Genomic DNA, 23625 nt, shown 5'->3' with positions numbered 1-23625 from the left:
CCTTCCGGGGCACACTAGTCCAGCGTCGCCCAGGGCTTCGGAGAGAGCTCCTCACGCTCCCGCTTCGCGGCGCCTGGTCGCTGCGGTCCCCACTCGCTGGGACGCTTTGGGAAGTGCGAGATGGAGCTGGATCGAGAACGCAAATGCAAGGCAGGGCTGATGACAGGTATGCGTGTGGGCGCCGGCCGGAGGATGTGTTGGGAGAAACTTTGGGGGAGTTGGTGGGGGAAAGGGGAGGTGCCAGAGAAAGCAGTGGGTCACTCTCTCACCCACTGACCACCAGTCTCTCTCCTTCTTCCTTGTCCCCATCTCACCTTCTTCCTCGGCTTCTGCCTCTCACCTCCCTCTCTTTCTTCTCCAAGCATCCTCCCTACGCGTCTGCACCCGCTCCTCCCTCGCACCCTCCCGCGCCTAAGCGGACCTCCTTGGGAGCCAGCTCTGTCCAGCCTCCCAGCGCAGTCACGTCCCAGAGCCTGTTCAGCTGAGCCGGCAGCATGTGGAACGCGACGCACAGCGAAGAGCCGGGGTTCAACCTCACACTGGCCGACCTGGACTGGGATGCTTCCCCCGGCAACGACTCGCTGGGCGACGAGCTGCTGCAGCTCTTCCCCGCGCCGCTGCTGGCGGGCGTCACAGCCACCTGCGTGGCGCTCTTCGTGGTGGGCATCGCTGGCAACCTGCTCACCATGCTGGTGGTGTCGCGCTTCCGCGAGCTGCGCACCACCACCAACCTCTACCTGTCCAGCATGGCCTTCTCCGATCTGCTCATCTTCCTCTGCATGCCCCTGGACCTCGTTCGCCTCTGGCAGTACCGGCCCTGGAACTTCGGCGACCTGCTCTGCAAACTCTTCCAATTCGTCAGTGAGAGCTGCACCTACGCCACGGTGCTCACCATCACAGCGCTGAGCGTCGAGCGCTACTTCGCCATCTGCTTCCCGCTGCGGGCCAAGGTGGTGGTCACCAAGGGGCGGGTGAAGCTGGTCATCTTCGTCATCTGGGCCGTGGCCTTCTGCAGCGCCGGGCCCATCTTCGTGCTAGTCGGGGTGGAGCACGAGAACGGCACCGACCCTTGGGACACCAACGAGTGCCGCCCCACCGAGTTCGCGGTGCGCTCTGGACTGCTCACGGTCATGGTGTGGGTGTCCAGCATCTTCTTCTTCCTTCCTGTCTTCTGTCTCACGGTCCTCTACAGTCTCATCGGCAGGAAGCTGTGGCGGAGGAGGCGCCGTGATGCTGTCGTGGGCGCCTCGCTCAGGGACCAGAACCACAAGCAAACCGTGAAAATGCTGGGTGGGTCTCAGCGCGCGCTCAGGCTTTCTTTCGCGGGTCCTCTCCTCTCCCTGTGCCTTCTCCCTTCTCTCTGAGTCCCCATCTCTATTTCCCCCTGAGTCGCTACCTCTTTCTTCAGTTTCTCTGGGCCTCTGTCTCTCTGCATGTCTCTCAATTATTCTCTCCTCTTGCTTTCTTGAGTGATGTTTTTGGTCTCTCAATCTCTCTCTCTGTCTCTGTCTCTCTCCCCTCCCCCTTTACTTTGTCAGTGTCGTTCTTACCGTCTCTATCTCTTTGTGTCTCTTTCTTCTGGTCTCTCCTTTCTCTCTTTCATGCAAAAATGTCCCACATTTGTATTTCCCTAAAATAAATTTTATATCAGCCCAGAAACTCCACTTTAAAAATCGAGATGTCTTATAAAAGTCTATCGTGGTCTTTAAGCGTTAAAAGTGAGGACTGACTTCCTGCCTCAAATAGGATTTCTGAATATCTAAGTTACATTAAGAAAAGCAGGGTTTGGATCTAGAAAGTGTTCAGCGGTAAATTCAACCAAAGACATGATCAATTTGGATAATCCTCTTAGAGATTATTCATTTTTCTTTCAATATGTGATTTGTGTTCTGTCCTGCATTTTTTCAGATAATTGCATCAATTCTGTTTACCCTGCTGCTGTTTATACAGCTTTGTAAGGAAGTCAGTGACAAATCAGTGAAGTCTCATTTGTTTTTATGATTACCTGCCTCTTCAGGTAGGATAGACTAGGATAAGGTAAGGATAAACTAGAGTAAACAAAGCTCCAACAGGAGGAAAGGAGAGTTTGGGAAGACCAACAGAATTCACTACTTCCCCAAACGACCCTTCAGGAACATCTGGGTACAATGTCATAACTGGATTTGCTGAATGTTTATTGTACAAATTCAGCTTCTTTAAGTATATGTGTTTGGTACAAGTGAAGTAATAATAAATGTGTTTACATCCCAGCAAAATATTAACTCTACTTGTGTTTTCAAAACCAAGGTCTGTATATTTTATTATTTAGATATTATAGTCAAGACTTCATACTTAAGGGCATATTTTAGGGCTTCTTAGAAGTCATTCCAGGATGATTTCATATTTCCAATTTTACAGTTCCTGGATCCTCCATATTAAAGTGATAGAGTTTATTCAAGGAATGTCAAAGATTTTATTTTCTGGACCAGTGATTCTCGTGATATGACTCATAGGTTATAAACCTGCTAGTATCCTCCAAGGGATCCTAAGCTCTCACCTATGAGATTCACATTGTTATTGTGGCAGTTAAGTTGCTACTATACAACTTAGTTTTAAGGATCAGTTTAATAATTTCCTCCAATTTTATTTTCAAGCCATTAATTTCTTCATTGGTGTCTCAACACCAATGTTAACTTTCTCCTTCCTTGACAATGTGAAGGGGATCACTAAAGTGTTACAAGGAATAAAAAATTATTTGTTATTATTTTTCCCTGATTTCTGAATTTAAAACAATCTAAACATTTAGACATCATTAAAAATTATCTTACATAGGCAAAATGAAGACTTGGATGGATGATAATTTATATGAGTTGGTTTAATAATAGCCTTACTTATGTCTATTGTAAGTGGCATAGAATCATTCATCTCAGTGATTCTTAATCCTGACTGTATATTCAATTCTCTGTGAAACTTAAAAAAAAAGAGAAGATAAAGCATATGTCTTGATCTCCCTCTTAGAGATTTAAATTGACTGAGTCTATACTACATCCAAGGAATCTGCAATGTTTTAAAAAGTGCCCCAGGAGACTCGGATACACAGCTATGGTTGAGTACAACCACTTTACCTCATAAGTGTGTGTGTTGTGTCTAACACATAAAAACTGCTGGACTATTGTGAATAAATGGTCTAGTCAGTTGAGTCAATATGTCAACTCACTACAAAATCACTCAGATAGTTGTTAAATAGAAATGACTGGGAAGCTCGGTAAAAATTGTTGAACTGTTGATCCAGACAGACTGAATCTTTGTTAAAATGTTGGAACAGGAAGAGCAGAACACAATGTTTCTCTGAAGTCAATGGTCATAGACCATGAAACAAAACAAAGTCTTAAAAATAGAATGTGATTTGCTATGACATTTCTTGAGCTGACTATCTCTCTCCCATTATCCTTTTAGCTGTAGTGGTGTTTGCCTTCATCCTCTGCTGGCTCCCCTTCCACGTAGGGCGATATTTATTTTCCAAATCCTTTGAGCCTGGCTCCTTGGAGATTGCTCAGATCAGCCAGTACTGCAACCTCGTGTCCTTTGTCCTCTTCTACCTCAGCGCTGCCATCAACCCCATTCTGTACAACATCATGTCCAAGAAGTACCGGGTGGCAGTGTTCAGACTTCTGGGATTCGAACCCTTCTCCCAGAGAAAGCTCTCCACTCTGAAAGACGAAAGTTCTCGGGCCTGGACAGAATCTAGTATTAATACATGATCTAGCACATTGCTGAGTACAGTCACTGCTTATTACTCTAAACCAGAAGACATAGCACAGCAGAACTTGGGAGGAAGCTGAAGGTTAATTTTGGAATTAGGAACACATAGATCCGGAAACATTTGGGAGGGAAAAAAGACATCATTTGTAGGGTGTGAGCAGTTTGATTTGATTGCACACTTATCAGTGCTCTCATACACTATTTCTGCATATTCACTGCCTATGATTTTGCATTCTGCTGCGGGTGCTGGTGAGGGCTTTGCAATTCAGAGAAAGGAGGAAGAGCAGAGTGAGCAATTAGGGCACTTCTTGGTAGGTAAATACAAATTTGCTTTGCTTTTTCATAATGATCAAAATTATTTGGTTTAAAGAATGACATTACAATACAAAATTTAAAATGTAACTTTTAAAAACTAGCAATTTTCATAAAGCTCTAGAGCAGTGCTATCCAAGAGAAATATAACATGAGGCACATGAGCAATCAATACAAAAATTATTAAAAAGAAATTTACATTCTTTTTTTCACACTAAGTCTTTGAAATCTGGCATGCTTTTTACACTTACAGAATCCCTCAATTTGGACACTAAGTTTTCATTGGTAATATCTGATGTATTTAGATTTCATAAAATTTACAGATAAAAAGTAGATTCAACAACCTAAGTTGTCTAAGCACACTTAAAAGTTTTCCAGTAACTGAAACAACTGTAAACCTTTAAACTTAAAATTAATTAAAGTTAAAAATTCAGTTCTTCAGTTGCACTAGTCACATTTCAAGTATCCAGTAGCTCGAGGTTACCACTCAGAACAGTACAGCTCTAGAGTATATACAAAATTATCATTCACCTTATATAAAATGTTTAAAAATAAATACTGTTTCCCTAAAATGTTTTTATAGTGCTGTTCACACAGCAGAATTTTAGAGTGATGAATACTAAAAATCACACCTAAATATCCTGTTCTGTATGCTCAGAAGAGAATGGATATGAAATGTGTAACATACATTTTTAAATTAAGTTGAGTTGCATGTGTTAATATTCAGGAAATGAAACTTTTTAAAACAATTATGGTTAATCACAAACTGCCTTATATGGCTTAACAAAAATTTTTAAGTCAATTATAAGGCTTCGATCTGTGAATAAGTGAACAATTTGTAACGTACTCTGGCAAGCTTACAAGAAAGTTAATGAATATAGAAATTTTTCAAGTGATGAAGGCAGGCTTATGTGAAAAACTGAGAATCCCCTAAACGCTACTGCTTATTGATATTAAAAACTTTCAAAAATATTATAGCCATTTATTTTTAAATGCCTATGCTGTGTCCTGTCTCCAAATTAGTTTTGCTGCTTATATTCCCTTGCTTATCTGATAGATATGATTACCTGGACTTCCAGACCCTCTCTTAATTGTAATTATGAATGAATAGACATCTTCAACTAAATATTATACATTTGGTTATAAGTATATAATTTTCATTTATATTGACATTGCTTCCTATACAGTCGACTCTTTGCATACTAAAGGTATTAACCCAAAAATAACTTTTTCATAATCCTGTGCAATACTTAGTCTTATATGCAGTTCCTTCATGAAGTTATTGGTTCACAACTATGGAATGGATGGAGCCATTTAGGGAAATTCCTGCCATGACTGTTTTTTCCTTCATCAAAAAGAAAGACAATCATGATGAAATAATTGATTGATTATTTAGTTTGGAAACATCCAAACACAATAATAATTAGAATTATTTCTCTAGAAAAATATTTCTGAGATTCATTCTGACACTAAAACTGCACCACCAATGTGATCTAAATACAGAACACTAGCAAGCGGATTATGTAGTTAATTCCTAAGAGTTCATCAATATTAAAAAAAAAACACTGACTCATTTAAGTTCATGGGATACTAATTAGAGCATTAAGCATTATTGTCCTGGAGAGGGCCCAATAAATCCAAAAGAGGTAGTTCAGCTTCCTGAAGCCTTAGAATTTTTGTCTACAGATACATCTTACTTGAGAGGAAACAAACAAGAAAACCTTGACCTCCAACACACAGCTGATTGCTTTGGAGGAAAACAATCCCAACTTTTAATTCGTTGCTTAGCCTCCTCTCTTGTGGGTTTACGTCTAGTCTTAGCCTAATTCACCTCCAGAGAGTAGTTAATGTAGTAGGGACCACCATTGTCCTTCAGTGGTATTAATCTGGAAACTCAGAGAATATGTTTAGAGGAAGATATCTTTAATTTGTCCTCTTATACCATTGCCTTTTTATTGTTTGTAACTTCTTTATCATACTCCTCAAATCATTTAAGACTCAGGGAAAAGAGGAACTTACACTGAGGAGTATTGTTTGTAAAAGTCCATCATTTCATAAGCATTTAGTATGTGCCTGATATGTTCTAAACTCTAACAATTAATAAGCCAAGGATTTTATCCTTAAGGAGCTCACAATCACTTGTGTGTTTTGTTGCAGTAGGCAACTGATAACTTCTTTAAATTGTGAAATAAACATCTCCGGTTGACACTGGATCAAGGGGCTGGCTGTTCATCCCATTGTGTTGCTGTGTATTTGGCTCAACATAAATTCAAGATGGGCTCTTCCTCCAACAACTGGTCAATTTTGTAGACACAGTTAATGTGTCTGCTAGCAGTAATTACACTCAACACATTCTTCATTAACGTAGGGAAAGTAAAGTGATCTTTTTTTTACTCTGTGTTTCCATTTTCCTGGTTATCGAGCAATGAAGTGTTTGTCACCACACCTTACACTGTGGCACAAAATCAAGTATTGGATCATTTTCATTACAGGGAGTAACTGTTGTATGAGTAAGAATTTTTAAATGATTGCTTTAAACATTCATTGCCATGAGTTACTCAAAATTAGAAGTTTTACTGTAATGAGATTTAGAAACACCTCTAGTGCCTGGCCACACCTTGAAAAACATTTTATAGTAAACTTTGTATTGCAGTGCAGCTTGTTGTGATGAGATTTGACTTGAATTTCCACTTTTTCGTGCCGATACTTTTATTAAGAATCTCATATCATTACAAGCGTTCTATAATTTTTAGTTCCACGTTGGCAGTTTTAGCTTTTATTTCTATTTTTTTATTTATTCGTATACTTGAATTATGCTGTTAAAAAAACTGTGAGATTTTTTGCAAGTTTGGTGCCTGAAACACTCTCCTGTCTTTTAAAAAGTAGTATGTATATCTTTAAAACATGACATACATATTTACATGTCAAATTTTCTTGTCACAATGAGTGAATAGAGCTTTCTGCTTTCACAAACACTGAATCTCTTGTAAATAATGTCATTAAAGGATAAAGATAATGTCATTAGCAGATAAACCATGTCTAATATAGTTCATTAGCTAATGATTAGCCTATTTTTTGGCAATTTAAATTGCAACACCAGCCAGAATATATACGATTGTAACTTAACTGGGTGATTAGTGACCAATGTTAATTCAGTGAATTCACAACATAAATATTTTTTATCTAGAGAATGAACTTCTGGTCAAAATCAGTAGAAAAGAATGTGCTAGTGATAGATGATGTTTTAAGCTAACATCACTTATTTATTCACATTAAATGAATTCAATCATGTTAGTCTTGACAAGAATCTGAGTTTGAAGCAGGTGAGGGGGAAAGTTTGGATGAGGCTTGTTTTTGTATTTTCTCTTTTGAACTCCAAATTGCAGGATGCCAGAGGCTAGCTTTTTGTTGACAGAATTGTCATCATCCTTAAGCAAAAAAGGCTGCCATGTCTATTCCCCTCCCAACTATCTGGATATTTGCTGGAATTCCAATTAATATTTTATGCTATGACACAGGATATACCTTTGCTCAAGGAATTACCAACTACACTCAAAACTGGCAAGCCAATAAAGCTCTAAAAAATCATGCCTTGTGTAAATGTTCAGAAAGTTCCACCAAAATGTGTACAACTATTCTTTCCAGAATTCCTCTCTCCCCCAGCCACAGAGAAAGCTTTGAAGAAGAACGGTTTGAAGGATTTCCTGTGTGTTTAACATCTTAAATCCAAAACATTTCTCTGCTCAAACAACAAAAACATTTATCTTTTTCACTTTTACCACTATAGGTTTAGTATACTAGAAAATACTTGTCTCTACTAAAAAATACAAAAATTAGCCAGGCATGGTGGCAGGTGCCTGTAATCCCAGCTACTCAGGAGGCTGAGGCAGGAGAATCACTTGAACCCAGGAGGCGGAGCTTGCAGTGAGCCGAGATCACACCGCTGCACTCCAGCCTGGGTGACAGAGCAAGACTCTGTCTCAAAAAAAAAAAAAAAAAAAAAAAAAAAAAAAGTAAAGGAAAAAGAAAAACACTTGTTCATATATATATGTCCAAACAGCCTAGTTCCCTGTTTCACTGATATATGATGTATTCCATGTCCGTATAGAATTTCATACTTGGTTGATTTGTCATAGATGTTACTGATGATGTTTTGATTTGCAATTCTTTTTCTTTAGGGATTTTTCTGAATGTCATGAAGAGTTTACTACAGCTTTCATGTACCTGTCATATGCAACTACACATAGGTTTTCCTTCCTTTGAGTGTTCTTAACCAATTGCCTAATAAACATATTTTTAAAGCATATGTCTGACTTCTTCCACTTAGTTATAAAACTTGGTGTCTGGAATATTTTACCTCTACTCTTGTCTCAGATTTAGTTATATTTTGTCCTTTTAATTCCAGAAATATGTATTTTGCACCTATGAGGAGGTGTTTGTTGTAGTAAATTTTATTTCCCGAAAGGCTCCAATATTTAATAATGAGTTAAACAATTCCTGTAAGAATTAAGAAGAGTGGGAGGCCGAGGTGGGCAGATCACGAGGTCAGGAGATCGAGACCATCCTGGCTAACATGGTGAAACTCCATCTCTACTAAAAGTACAAAAAATTAGCCAGGTGTGGTGGTGTGCTCCTGTAGTCCCAGCTACTTGGGAGGCTGAGGCAGGAGAAACACTTGAACCCAGGAGGTGGAGGTTGCAGTGAGCCGAGATCGTGCCACTGCACTCCAGCCTGGGTGACAGAGCAGGACTCTGTCTCAAAAAAAAAAAAAAAAAAAAAAGAATTAAGAAGAGTAAAGGACCCTGTGATGGACTGTGATCCCATGCTCTCATACCTCTCTGACCCTTCCAGCCTGTCACTTCAGAGCCAATATGTCCTTCCTGGTGTTGCACTAATATTTGATCCAAAGACCATGCATGAGCTCTTTGGGTCAGGGAAAGGACGTCTGTTCGCCTTGGACTCAGTAGCTACTCACTGAATGTTGGACAAATGAAGGTTTAAAGACTGGATTGTGTGTCACCTGTTCATTAGCTTCCAGACACATGGATTCCAGGGGTTAATCAAATTTAAGGCTAAAATTGGAAGCGGGTAATTTTATTTGCCAACTAGCGGATTTTAAAATACTCTACCACCAAGTGTCACCATCATTTCAGCTTAAAAGAACATAAACTAAGAAAAAAAATATGTAAAGGATGTAATCTCGGAAAAAAGGATAGTCACAGTACAAAAATTCAATGTATTCTACATTACACAAAATTATACATGTATGCTGTTTTGAGTTAGTTACAATTTAAAAATAGCACCTAAATTAAAATGTTTGAGAAATACTTGCCAATAATTAGTAATACATTAAAGCAATCCAAGTAAGCAAATCATGGGATTGGTTTTTATAGATCCACTGAGTCCTTTTCCAATATCTTTAGGCACCTGCTATCCACCTCTCCCTTAATTCAATGCCAGCCAGGGCCCATCCCATTTTTTCAGGCTCGTCCCCTTAGTAGACCCTAGACCCAACTCTGAGGACAAGGGAAGAGCAGGCAGCAGGCCTTTATAGCAGGTCTCACATTCTGGGGTCATCTACAAAGGCTGGTTGCTCCTTGCCTCTGGACTCATAGTTCATCATTGGTTCCTGATTTCATAACCAACTTCCTTAAGGGGCCATCAAATTAGTTATAAATCAATACAAACCTTCTGAAGAATAGTTTAACAGTATGTATAAAATTCTTACAAAGTTTACCCTTTGATACAGTAGTTTTATATTGAGACATGATTATGCAGAAGCACCATCTATAATGGTGTTCCTTGCATCTTATTTGTAATTGTGGAAACCTGAAAAGCCCAAATGTCTGAGAATGGGGAATCTGTTAGATAAATTACAGTAATGATAATCGTTAATATTTACATGACATTGTGCTTAATGCTTTCAGTTCATTTTCTCATACAATCTTCCCAACATACCTAGGAAGAGGTTGTGTTGTTATGCCTGTGGGTGTGTGGAGTGGGGGGCTGGGAGTCACTGAGACAAGAGAAGTTTTGTCACATAAGATAGGAAATAGTAAGGCTAAAATTTGGCCCCAAATGGTTTAGATTCTAGTTAGGGTCTTGTGTCCTCATTTTACCCATTAAAATGATATTTTTTACATTAAAATGATATTGTAAACATTAAAAATGATATTGTAAAAGAATTGTAACAAAGTGGGTAAAATGTTTACCCAATATTAGTAAAGGAAAACATATATTGTCCCATCTTTTTTTAAAACAAATGCACTTTCCCAGAGCAGAGAGGTTGAAAAGATATGGCATACTAAAGTATTAAAGTGTTTCTCTGGTTGGTTGAAATGTTTTCTTTTTTCTATTTTCCACGGTTTCCAACATTTCTACAAAGAATGTGTATTATCCTTGCGACAATGGAAAGTGGCAGAGTGAGTTATTACAAGACAGCGACTGGCCTCTCTCCTGTCCCTGCTCCTGATCCTGCTCTCTGCTCTCAGCCTCTAACTGTGTCTGGGACCTTGGATTTGCCTGGCTTCTGTGAGGACCGTGGTCCTCAGGGAGACAGCTTCCATGTCCAGCCCTAACTCTGAGCTCTAGGCCCCTGCAGGTCCTCGCTAGGACATTTGCTCTTCCCTGGCAGTGACAGTTTCAGGGAGGTGGTGGTGGGAGAGGGAAGCCAGCCAGCATCAGGCCTATATTCCAGTTCTGCTGCTATAACTATGTGGCTTTGGCAAGTTTCTTAACCTCCATCCATATAAAGTACCAGACACTTAGTAGGTGCTCATTAAATGGCCACAGTGATCCTTTGGTTACTTAGCAAAGTATAAAGTGGCCCCATTTTGTGCCCCTCTTTCCTAGGTACTGTGTTGCCTAGAACACTTCTTCAGAATTCTCTATCTTCCCCTGACCCAACTGGGAAGGTCTTTCAGCAACTTCGTTGATCATTTACAGAATTTTACAGAGGCTGATAAAAGCAGCTGCAAATTTGGCAAAGTTTAGTAATTACTCTGCCTGTAGTGCTGACAAGGCACTGTCAGGTTTTCCCGAAATGCAGCAGATATACTTTGTGAGCCCTTGGCTCCTCTCCCAGGGGGCCTTTGTCCCTCTACTTGTGGAATAAAAAATAATTTCAGGCTCAGTCAACAGAAGGTGGAAGAAGATGTAGGTAGGAGGTAAAGGGGGAGAGCCGGCAGAATCTTCTGGGTTCCTGAAAGTATACCTCTATTCATGGTCACTTGTTCACTCTCTGGACCTTTATCACCAGAACCTTTATCAACTGACTTTTTTCTTTCAGGATTTATGCTCCAGGAACAAAGCACATGAAGTAGAGTATGCATAGACTTTGCAGCCAAACAATTATAGAATTTACTCCTGGCTTCACCATCGAGCAGCCATGTGACAATGGGCAATTACTCAACATTAACCTCTCTAGGTCTCAGCTGATTTTGTAGTACAATCGGAATCATAAGACTACCTGCTTTGTGTAGTTGTTGACAGGATCCCATGACACAGAAAATGTAAAGGGACAGTGTCTGGTACATGGGAGAGCCCAACACATCCTTTTTTTATTACTATAATTTGTTAGGTTTTTTACCATCTGTGATGAGTTCCTTTAAAGTAGAGCGAGAACCTAAAACATGTGAAGAAATCTGAATGCAGAATCCTACAGTTTTAGGATCTCCTTCCCACCCCAATTTTGACAGTAGTTTCACCCATATCTACTTTAACGAGCATTTTAGTGACTTGCCTTTCTTAAGACTTTCCAAGGAATTCAATGTAGTTTTCAGAGAAAGAGCTGTTTTCTTTTTTGCAATCACATTTCATCAGTTTACTATAAATTAGTACATATTTTTTTTTTTTTTAGATGGAATCTTGCTCCTGTTGCCCAGGGCTGGAGTGCAATGGCACAATCTCAGCTCATTGCGACCTCCGCCTTCCGGGTTCAGCCTCCTGAGTAGCTGGGATTACAGGCATGCCCCACTACATGCCCAGCTAATTTTGTATTTTTAGTAGAGACAGGGTTTCTCCATGTTGGTCAGGCTGGTCTCAAATTCCCGATCTCAGGTGATCTGCCCACCTTGGCCTCCCAAAGTGCTGGGATTACAGGCATGAGCCACCGCGCCCAGCCCATAATTTTTAACTTGGCTGGCAAATCAGAAGTGTAGAGGTGTACAACAGTGTGGCTTCCTAGCTCCCAGCACATTCAGTGTGGTCCAAACATTAGTCACCATCCTTGAGAGAGTGAATGGAGCACATTGGATACCAGCAATTCTAGATAAGAACTCTTCTAATCTCTATGTAAAAGCATTTAGAATATAGAGATTCACTGGTTCTCTTCAAAGAGAATGAATCCAAGTCTATAATGCTTTAGAGACTGTCTACGGTCTGAGGAATTTCATTTAGGGAGTTTCCTCCAGTGGGTCAACCCCTATCAATTGGTAGTGGCTCCCAAGGACACTGAGCTCTGTTGGATTCTTGGTAGGGTAACAATGTATCCCCTTTGTCTGTAATAGTACTGGTTATTCCTGCGGTTGGGCATCCCATCTAGTTTGCATTTGTCCTGGATTTTTTCATTTTTAAGAGGTATATCATTAATATTTGCATTAAAGTAAACTGGGGTGAGTTTGCTGGATCTCCATTTGGTTATTTCCATCTTCTGCCATGGTCTTGTCTAGCAGCATGTGAGGTTTGTGTTCAGTAAACAGAGTTCTCTCCTTAGCGCACAGTAAATCTGAAAGATGACCGGCTTTAATCTTTCTCTTTATTTCCAACACTTCCCTGGGGCAATTTAACTAAGCCCTGCTTTTAAAAGAAAGCATGCAAAAACACTTGCTAAGAAAACAAAGTGGGCGGTGGCACACGCTGCTAGGGAATGTCAATTTTTCTGTCTTAGGTGGTATTGATGGGAGAAATATTTGGCGGCTATTTATTGTCTTCTGCAGTTCTGCTATGGCTCTTACTGCAATCTTCAAGATGCGTGAAGTCAGTAGGGTCGGCGGAAAATGGAAAAATATTATAGGCTGGGCACGGTGGCTCATGCCTGTAATCCCAGCACTTTGGGAGGCCAAGGTGGGCAGATCACTTGAGGTCAGGAGTTCGAGACTAGCTTGGCCAACATAGTGAAACCTTGTCTCTACCAAAAGTACAAAAATTAGGCAGGCGTGGTGTTGGGCACCTGTAATCCCAGATACTCAGGAGGCTGAGGCAGGAGAATCACTTGAACCCGGGAGGCAGAGGTTGCAGTGAGCCCAGATCGCGCCACTGCACTCCAGCCTGATGACAGAGCGAGACCCCGTCTCAAAAACAACAACAACAGCAAAACCTTATAGATTATGTACATATGCAATAAGCGCAGGAAATAAAGGTTGAGTAGCCCTCCTCTAGAGGATAATCTAAACACTTTTGTTAAATGGTAACAAGCTTGAATTTTGCTATAAATCTACTGAAGTTACTAATTATTTCAATAAAAACTATGTCCAGATATAACAATTTAACACATGGGACAGCAGAAGGCACATTTAAGTTTCAGTACGCAAAGCAGGTTTTTCCATTTAAATGAAACAACTGTTCTTTCAAATTAATTGTACTCATTTTGGAGTCTATAGTTTCTTACACATGCACAAAAAGTTCACGACAGTTGTTATTGTTTTGGCTCCATTGTCAGAAGACAATCTTGGCACACAGTTGAATGAGGCCAATTTTATATCAATGCCATCACATGCTTTAAATAAAAGATCAGCTAATCTCACTAATGGATTGAGTTTTTCATCCAATTGATGGAATTGAAATAAAGCTTTTGGAAATCCTTGTTTAGTGAAATATTTTGCATTACTGAGAATGTAACTGAAATTTTTCTTAAAAGATCTCCATTGATGTTAAATGTATTTATTTTGGGGAGACAATACAAATAAAATTTTGGAGGGACATAGTGTCATGATAAAAGCAATGTTCTTACTAAATTATGAATTCTATAAAACAGACATCCAAGCATGGAATTGTGGTACCCGTATAACTCATAATTCACCCAAAGAAGTTGTGATATACTGTCAATAAAAAAAAAAAAGAATTGGGCCAGAATAATCCCAGCATTTTGGGAGGTCAAAGCAGGCTAATCACCTGAGGTCAGGAGTTCGAGACTAGCCTGGCCAACATAGTGAAACCCCATCTCTACTAAAAATACAGAAATTAGCCATGTGTTGTGGTGCACACCTGTAATCCCAGCTACTCAGTAGGCTGAGACAGGAGAATCGCTTGAACCCAGGAGGTGGAGGTTGCAGTGAGATGAGATCATGCCACTGCACACTCCAGCCTAGGCAGCAGCAAGACTTTGCTAAAAAAAGAAAAAGAAGAAGAATTGTCAAAATCCACAAAAATTACACAGCTATGGCTTGAGTTTGTCCCCACCAAAACTCAGGTTGAAATTTGATCACCTATGTGGCAGTGTTGGGAGGTGAGGCATAGTGGGAGGTGTTTGGGCTATGGGGTGGGATCCCTCATGAATGGCTTGATGCCATTCTTACTGTAGTGAATGAGTTCTTGCTGTAGTAAGACTGATATAGTTTGGCTCTGTGTCCCTACCCAAATCTCATCTTGTAGCTCCCATAATTCCCATGTGTTGTGGGAGGAACCTGGTGGGATATAACTGAATCATGGAGGCAGGTCTTTCTCATGCTATTCTCGTGATAGTGAATAAGTCTCATAAGAACTGATGGTTTTGAAAATGGGACTTGCCCTGCACAAACTCATTCTCTTTGCCTGCCACCACCCATGTAAGATGTGACTCGTTCCTCCTTGCCTTCCACCATGATTGTGAGGGACCCCCAGACATGTGGAACTACAAGTCCATTAAAACTCCTTTGTCTTCCCAGTCTCAGGTATGTCTTTATCAGCAGTGTGAAAACAGACTAATACGGTAAATTAGTACCAGTAGAGTGGGGCACTGCAGAAAATATGCCCAAAAATGTGGAAGTGACTTTGGAACTGGGTAACAGGCAGAGGTTGGAACAGTTTTGAGGGCTCAGAAGAAGACAGGAAAGTGTGGGAAAGTTTGGAATTTCCTAGAGATTCATTGAATAGCTTTGCCAAAAATGCTGATAGTGATATGGACAATAGAGTTTAGACTGAGGTGATCTCAGATGGAAATGAGAAACTTTTGTTGGGAACTACAGCAAAAGTGACTCTTGTTACATTTTAGCAAAGAGACTGGCAGCATTTTGTCCCTGCCCTAGAGATGTGCAGGACTTTGAACTTCAGAGAGATAATTTTAGGGTATCTGGCAGAAGAAATCTCTAAGCAGCAAAGCATTCAAGAGGTGACTTGGGAGTTGTTAAAGGCATTCAGTTTTATAAGGGAAGCAGAGCATAAAAGTAAAAAATTTTTAGCCGGACAATGCAATAGAGAAGAAAATCCTGTGTTCTGAGGAAAAATTCAAGCCAGCTGCAGAAATTTGCATAAGTAAAAAGGAACCGAATGTTAATCCCCAAGACAATGAGAAACATGTTTCCAGGGCACGTCAGAGGTCTTCACAACAGCCCCTCCCATCACAGGCCCAGAAGTTTAGGAGGAAAAAATGGTTTTGTGGGCCAGGCCCAGGGTCCCTCTGCTGTGTGCAGTCTAGGAAGTTGGCGCCCTGCATCCCAGTTGCTCCAGCCATGACTAAAAGGGGCCAAGGTATAGCTCAGGCTGTTGCTACAGAGTGTGGAAGCCTCCATGTGGTGTTGAGCCTGTGGGTGCACAGAAGTCAAGAATTAAGGTTTGGGAACCTCTGCCTAGATTTCAGAAGATGTATGGAAATGTCTGGATATCCAAGCAGAAGTTTGCTGCAGGGTGGGGCCCTCATGGAGAACCTCTGCTAGGGCAGTGCAGAAGGGAAATATGGGGTCAGAGCCCCCACACAGTGTCCCTACTAGGGCACTGTCTAGTGGAGCTGTGAGAAGAGGGCCACTGTCCTCCAGACCCCCGAATGGTAGGTCTATTGATAGCTTGCACTGTGTGCCCAGAAAACCTGCAGACACTCAACACCAGCCCATGAAAGCAGCCAGGAGGGAGGCTGTACCCAGCAAAGCCACAGGGGCAGGGCTTCCCAAGACCATGGGAACCCACCTCTTGCATCAGGATGACCTGGATGTGAGACATGGAATCAAAGGAGATCATGTGGGAGCTTTAAAATTTTACTGCCCTGCTGGATTTTGGACTTGCATGGGGCCCATAGCCACTTTGTTTTGGTCAATCTCTCCCATTTGGAATGCAGCTCTATTTACCCAAAGCCTGTACCCCCATTGTATCTAGGAAGTAACTAACTTGCTTTTGATTTTACAGGCTCATAGGTGCATAGGTGGAAGGCACTTGCCTTGTCTCAGATGAGACCTTGGACTGTGAACTTTTGAGTTAATGCTGAAATGAGTTAAGGCTTTGGGGGACTGTTGGGAAGGCATGACTGGTTTTGAAATGTGAAGACGAGATTTGAGAGGGGCCAGGGCAGAATGATACAGTTTGGCTCTGTGTCCCTTCCCAAATCTCATCTTGTAGCTCCCATTATTCCCACATGTTGTGGGGGGAACCTGATGGGATATAACTGAATCATGGAGGCAGGTCTTTCCCATGCTATTCTCATGATAGTCAATAAGTCCCATGAGATCTGATGGTTTTAAAAACGGGGAGTTTCCCTGCACAAGCTCATTCTCTTTGCCTGCTGCTATCCATGACTTGCTCTTTCTTGCCTACTGCCATGATTGTGAGGCCTCTCCAGCCATGTGGAACTGTAAGTCCATTAAAACCCCTTTGTCTTCCCAGTCTTAGGTATGTCTTAATCAGCAGCAGCATGAAAACAGACTAATACAAAGACTGAATCAGTTCTTGTAGGAATTGATTAGTCCCTGGGAGAGAAGGCAGATTGCCCCCTCAAGTCCTATTTCTTTGCATGTGTCTGCTTCCTCTTTGGCCTTCGTCACCATGTTATGATGCAGCAATGAAAACCCTCACCAGAAGCCAGGGCTATGCTCTTGAACTTCCCAGACTGTATACCATAGCTAGACAGATTTCTTTCTTTATAAATTCTCCAGCCTCAAGTATTCACTTATGGCAACAGAAAATGTACTAAGACATACACACGCACAGAGAAATGAAACAAAAAATAAAATGTCTCAGAATGGTAGTATTCACTTTCTTTTTGCTACTCATCACTAATCAGATTTCAAAAATGCTTGTTTATTAAAATAAGTACTTTGTAATTTCTTAGTGTCCTAAAATGGGTTGTAAGTGAGTTTTCTAATTTTATTGTCTTTTTCTTAAAAGCAGTTGAGGCCGGGTGTGGTGGCTCACACCTGTAATCTCAGCACTTTGGGAGGCTGAAGCAGGTGGATCATGAGGTCAGGAGATCAAGACCATCCTGGCTAACACGGTGATACCCCATCTCTACTAAAAATACAAAAACAAAATTAGCTGGGAATGGTGGCAGGCGCCTGTAGTTCCAGCTACTTGGGAGGCTGAGGCAGGAGAATGGCATGAACCCGGGAGGCAGAGCTTGCAGTGAGCTGAGATCACTTCACTGCACTCTAGCCTGGGCAACAGAGCGAGACTCCGTCTCAAAAACAAACAAACAAACAAACAAAAAAAAACTGTTGAAATCTTTTATCAGAGCAGTCAACAAATGGAGTACCATAAAATCCTTAAAACCTAAAACCTTTACTATTTGAAGCTCTTAGAAATGTACAAACTTATGAAAAACAAAGCTTGCAACAGGAAAACATTAAAATACATCTGTACAAACAGGGAGAAACTGAATGAATTACATTTGAAGACTCAAAAGCTATACTGATTCAATTTTGAAATTCTATAATTGGTATTTAATATATCTGAAAATTGGGTTGAAATTTTTGGTGGAATAAAGCTGAGAAGGTTTTTTTTTTTTTGAAATGGAGTCTCGCTCTGTAGTCCAGGCTGGAGTGTAGTGGCGTGATCTCGGCTCAGTGCAAGCTCCGCCTCCTGGGTTCATGCCGTTCTCCTGCCTCAGCCTCCTGAGTAGCTTGGACTACAGGTGCCCACCACCACGCCTGGCTAATTTTGTTTTTGTACTTTTAGTAGAGACGGGGTTTCACCGTGTTAGCCAGGATGGTCTCGATCTCCTGACCTTGTGATCCTCCCTCCTCAGCCTCCCAAAGTGTTGGGATTACAGGTGTGAGCCACCATGCCCTGCCGAAGGCCTATTATTTTCTAAGATCTAAATGTGGTAAAATATTCAAAAGAATCATAGATAACTTATTTGACAAGTTTTGTCTTATAAAAATATTTGTTAAATAAAAGTCTCTAAAAAGGGACAAAGTGACCGAATCTCTAAAAATATTTGAGCTGAAGTTAAACATTTCAATATTACAAAACAGAAAATAATATCCTCCTTTTTTCAGCATTTGTTCTGAGCCTACTAGAAGGAGTAATAAAAAGTGTTAAGAATTTCAAATTTATTAACTGTAAATATAATATAGAAAATGGTTGCAAGTAATTTTACTAAAAATGAAGATTAAAGTGTATCAAAAAAGCATTCATCATAGAAATACCAGTGATACAGTATTGCAGATAGATATGGCCACATAAATTATGATTAAAGTATGTAAATACATGCCGAGAATAATTTTCTTATTTATATTATTTTTAAACATTCAGAATATCAATATAAAGATATTTCTTTGTTTTGAATTTATGTAGCAGTGTTGTTAGGGGGAGGCCCTAAAGGAAGATTTTCCCAAAGGTCTTCCACAACACTGTTGTTATAAGGCAAAGATTTCCATTCAGTCTTGGGAGTCAAGAGCAAGAATTGGATATCAGATAAATGTCAATGTCACCGGAATTCTGTGTTTTCAATGGCTATGTGACCCTTCTTTACCAGTGTCTTGCTTCCTCTATCTTTTTCTGTATCTGTAGCTCCAAAAGAGCTTCAAGATGTGTAGCACTTATAGGTAAAAAGAGAGAAGGAGAGGGAGAGACTGACCATTTCCCTTGGCACCTATAATATCTACGTGGGGAACTAGTGCTGTGGCACAAGCAACCCTCCTGAAGGAAATAAACCTTGTTAAGATGCAGTTTCGTAAGGAAGACTGCTTTCCAGCTGGGCTCACTCTAACCATTGGACCCTTGACTTGAAAGGAAGGGTCTGCAGTATTGGTCTGCTCAATTTCCAGGCCCTTTACCCCTTCTCCACTTCAGCCACACATGCCTAAGGTTTTACACTGATCCGGTGTCACGAGGAGCTTCTCCTCTGAAATCTTGCACTTAAACATCCCATACTGTGACCACAATCTTCTGTCATTCCAGGGCTCTCAGCTGTTACTCCCTCTACACAGAATTTCCCACAGTTCTGGAGACTGGAAAGTCCAAGATCAAGGCCAATTTAATGTCCGGTGAGGGCTTGCTTTTTGGCTCATAAGTGGTGCCTTCTTGCTGTGTTCTCACATGGTGGAAGAGACAAGCTAACTCCCTGGGTTCTTTTAGAAGGACACTAATCCCAATCATGAGGACTTTTCCCTCAAGGCTTAATGACCTCCCAAAGGCTCCATCTCCTAATACCTTCAACTTGGGGGTTAGGACTTTAACACATAAATGGGGGTGGGCACAAATATTCATATCACAGCAGCTCTGTTTCTTACTCTTCACGGAATCTATTTCAAACCTTCTCCACACAAGCCACAGAAGCCCCTCATCAGATACCCATACATGTTATTTCGAATAGGGAATAAGAAGCCACTCATTGAGAATTCTCTTGGCTCATTGCCACCACATGGAAAAGGTCCTCTGGAGTTGCACACGCCCTTTGCTCCTCTGCTCATGTCACAGCAGGAGCAGTGTCTGTCCTCCCAAAGACATCTTCTCCATCAGTGCACTGCTTTTTTTCTCCTCCCACCTCCTATGATTATCCTGTCTTCCCTGAAGCTTCATCCTTCCCCTCTCTGCTGGCATCTACCATCAGTGTTTAAGCCTGCTCAAGATTTCCTATCATAAAAAGACTTTGCTTAATCCCTTCTATGGATTGAATTGTGACATCCCTCTGCTAAATTCACATGTTGAAACCTAAACCCTAATATGATGATATTTGGAGACGGGACCTTTGGCAGGTAACTAGGTTTAGATGAAGTCATGAGAGTGGGGTCCTCATAATGGGATTGCTGTCCTTAAAAGAAGAGGAAGAGACCAGAACTCACCCAACCTCCACCAAATAAGGACACAGTGAGAAGGCAGCTGTCTGCAAGCCAGAAAGAGAGCACTCACCAGACGCCAACCATGCTGGCATCTGGAGCTGGGAATTCCAGCCTCCAGGAACTGTGAGAAATGCATATCACTTGTTTAAGCCACACAGCCTGTGGTATTTTGTGATGGCAGCCTGAGCTGGTTAAGACACTTCCACAGTGCCCTCCAGCTCCTACCCTACCTCTCTCCTCCCCTTTACAGCCAAACTTGTTGAAATATACAGTATCCACTTTCTCTCACTCCACTCATTATTAACCTACTGACATTGTACAATGAGAATAGCACTGAAAAAAAAAAAGGTTTAAAAAGATCACACATGCCAGCACTATGCTGGGAACAACTTGGTTTGTCCAATGGGGAAAACTCATGTTGAATAAATAATTGCCCAATAATTATTTAACTGTAGGTGAGTTATGTGCTGTGGTAAAGAAGCTCTAGGTAGATGCTGTGGGAGGCTCTTTTACATATACCCAGGCTGGTCTGGGGCATGACACTGAGGAGGGCACCCCTGGGGTAGTGACATTTATACCATAATGTAAAGGATAAGTGGGAGCTGACCAGATTGCTGAAGGGAGGAGTACGATTCCAGGCATAAAGAACAGTGTGGAAAAGGTCTGAGTTAGGAAGGAACATGACATGTTTGAGGAGCTGAAGGAATGTCAGAGTGCTGGAGCCTAGAGGGCAAGAGAGAGGGTGGCCTAAGGTGGACACTGTTCTGGGGATAGACAGGGCCTTGGAGGCTATGCCAGGGACAGACAACGTGATTATCCTAAGAGCAATGTACAGCCAATGAAGGGTTGTACTGGGAGAGTGAGTGAAGGGGTAGCATTTGCATTTAAGGAAGACCAGTCTGTCTGCTGGTGGGGTTGGGTTGAAGGAGACAGGATGAATAATAGGAAACATCCTCAATAATCATTAAGGACTTCTCAAAGGGAGAAAAGACAAATAGTGCAGTATTGTTTCCACATATGGTATGATCAAAGGGTTGGTCCATGGAACCAATTCAGTGGCCTGTGCTTGCCTACACAAGGCCCTAGTATAAAAAGTGAAAAGTCCCAGCACTGCTTAAGACAAAGTAACAGAAAGAAAGTTCTTCTTGACCTCAGGGCTGTGAGTCTATCTTGTGTTGGCATCCATGAGACTCTGGTTCCTGGGCCATTCCTTTTCTATCTTCACCATGGCAGCCATCATGGGAATCAGCACAGCAGATGGTGGCGCACAGATTGAAATGGGGAAATGGAAGCATTTTCACTTTGTTTTCTGGGCCTTCATCAACCAGCAAGTGAATGTTAAGCCCTAAAGCCTAAACTGGCTTAAAACTCTCTATCAGTTAGGAGCCTGAAAGACGTCTGAATGTCTTGTTTATTCACAGACAGTTTGTTTTGTAGTGAGAGATGGTTAAGAGGATCCATCAGGCTAGACAGTGGTGTGAAAATCCATCCTCAGTTCTGGTTGCAGAGGAGACACCATGGCAATTGCCACTACATAGCGGATTTCTGGCTCTTTCCTCTTCACCTTAAATTCGGGTGTCTTTTATGAGTAATCAAAAGCAGCAAAAGCCAACACTATCAGGCCCAGTGTTTTAAAACCAGAAAAAGAGATGAAAAAGAGAGGTTTGACCCTACTCAGTTTCAGGACTATATTATTCAAGGCTTAACTGAAACTGGTACTGATTTGGAAGCAGTAGCTAAGTTTCTTGATGCTTTTCTGGAACAAAACTTGATTACCATCGATGTGCAGAAACACTCTTTGACATTCTGGTGGCTGGAATGCTGGCCCCAGGTGGTACACTGGCAGATGACATCATGCGTACAGATGTTTGCGTGTTTGCAGCCCAAGAAGACCTAGACACCACGCAAGCATTTGCTCAGGTTTTTAACAAGTTAATCAGGCACTACAAATACCTGGAGAAAGGTTGTGAAGATGAAGTAAAAAGGCTGCTGCTGTTCTGAAAGGGTTTTTCAGACTCGGAGAGGAACAAACTGGCTAGGTTGACTGGTGTTCTTCTGGCTAATGGCATCTATTCTTAATAGCCTTTATAATAAGAATTTGGTTAAAGAAGGGGTTTCAGCAGCTTTTGCTGTAAAGCTCTTTAAATCATGAATAAATGAAAAAGATATCAATGCAGTAACTGCAAGGAAAGTCAGCATGGATAACAGCCTGATGGAACCTTTTCCTGCCAATAAGCAAAGCGTTAAACACTTCACAAAGTATTTTACTGAGGCAGGCCTGAAAGAGCTTTCAGAATATGTTTGGAATCAGCAAACCATCAGAGCTTGTAAGGAGCTCCAGAAAGAACTTCAAGAACAGATGTCCTGTGGGGATCCATTTAAGGATATAATTTTATATGTCAAGGAGGAGATGAAAAAAAACAACATCCCAGAACCAGTTGTCATCCAAATAGTCTGGTCAAATATAATGAGCGCCGTGGAATGGAACAAAAAAGAGGAGCTTGTAGCAGAGCAAGCCATCAGACACTTGAAGCAATACAGCCCTATACTTGCTGCCTTTACTACTCAAGGTCAGTCTGAGCTGACTGTTACTGAAGATTCAGGAGTATTGCTATGACAACATTCATTTCATGAAAGCCTTCCAGAAAATAGTGGTGCTTTTTTATAAAGCTATAGTCCTGAGCAAAGAGCCCATTTTGAAGTGGTATAAAGGTACACATGTTGCAAAGGGGAAGAGTGTTTCCCTTGAGCAAATGAAAAAGTTTGGAGAGTGGCTCAAAAATGCTGAAGAAGAATCTGAATCTGAAGCTGAAGAAAGTGACTGAATTTTGAAACTACACCCTCAGTAAAGCAAACAGGAGTTGTAGATAAAATGTCCTGTCTCATGTGTCCTGGTTTTACATCTTCCTACCTCCCTGTATCAAGCATGATATAAGGGCTTTCATAGCAAATTTTATTTGAACTGTTTCTATGGTTGCTGGAAATGTTGGGTTTAGTTTCTAAAACCATGTTTTAAGTAGCTACAGGAGCTATAGATTTGAATCTGATGTTGCATTAGTCTTTTCAGTTATCTTCTACCTCCTGTATTTTCTACTGTAATAATAAAATTTAAGGCCTTTCACAATGAACAGTTCACTTTATTCCCTGGGTTTTCTATAAACAGTTTTCAAGATATGATTTAGTTAAAAAATAATTTATTATAAAAATTCTGTTTGCAAATTAAACTGTAAAAGTATCCAAAGTCTCAAAGGCAATGATTTGTGTGATATGGCAGGCCCAGAGCCCCACTCATCAGTGAAAAACACATATGTAATAATTGAATTCATTTAACATAAATCTTGAGTATGTGGACCATTGCTTGCCATTAACTGTTGTTTTGTTTTTTTAACTC

The 23625-nt window shown here is 41.0% G+C and overlaps 1 protein-coding gene and 1 pseudogene across 1 annotated transcript; both read left to right on the top strand.

Moving 5' to 3' along the window:
* The first annotated feature begins 451 nt into the window (after window positions 1–451).
* On the top strand, window positions 452–5609 carry GHSR (growth hormone secretagogue receptor). Its single transcript, XM_054483135.1, has 2 exons — window positions 452–1290; window positions 3436–5609. Exons 1-2 carry the CDS (start codon window positions 495–497, stop codon window positions 3738–3740), a joined length of 1101 nt encoding a protein of 366 aa, XP_054339110.1. The 5' UTR covers window positions 452–494; the 3' UTR covers window positions 3741–5609.
* Window positions 5610–21809: 16200 nt separating this feature from the next.
* Window positions 21810–23396, top strand: LOC129033558 (eIF5-mimic protein 2-like; annotated as a pseudogene).
* Window positions 23397–23625: the final 229 nt, after the last annotated feature.

This window comes from Pongo pygmaeus, chromosome 2 (assembly GCF_028885625.2).
Source record: "Pongo pygmaeus isolate AG05252 chromosome 2, NHGRI_mPonPyg2-v2.0_pri, whole genome shotgun sequence".
NCBI classification, from domain to species: Eukaryota; Metazoa; Chordata; class Mammalia; order Primates; family Hominidae; genus Pongo; species Pongo pygmaeus.
Note: the sequence above shows the minus strand (reverse complement) of the source record. Positions and strands in the feature narration are given on the sequence as shown.

Bases quoted from the DNA above. Each gene is read 5' to 3' on its own strand.
- GHSR (XM_054483135.1), top strand. From the start codon at position 495: ATGTGGAACGCGACGCACAGCGAAGAGCCGGGGTTCAACCTCACACTG. The intron at 1,291-3,435 runs GTGGGTCTCAGC...TTATCCTTTTAG, and splicing joins GCAAACCGTGAAAATGCTGG to CTGTAGTGGTGTTTGCCTTC.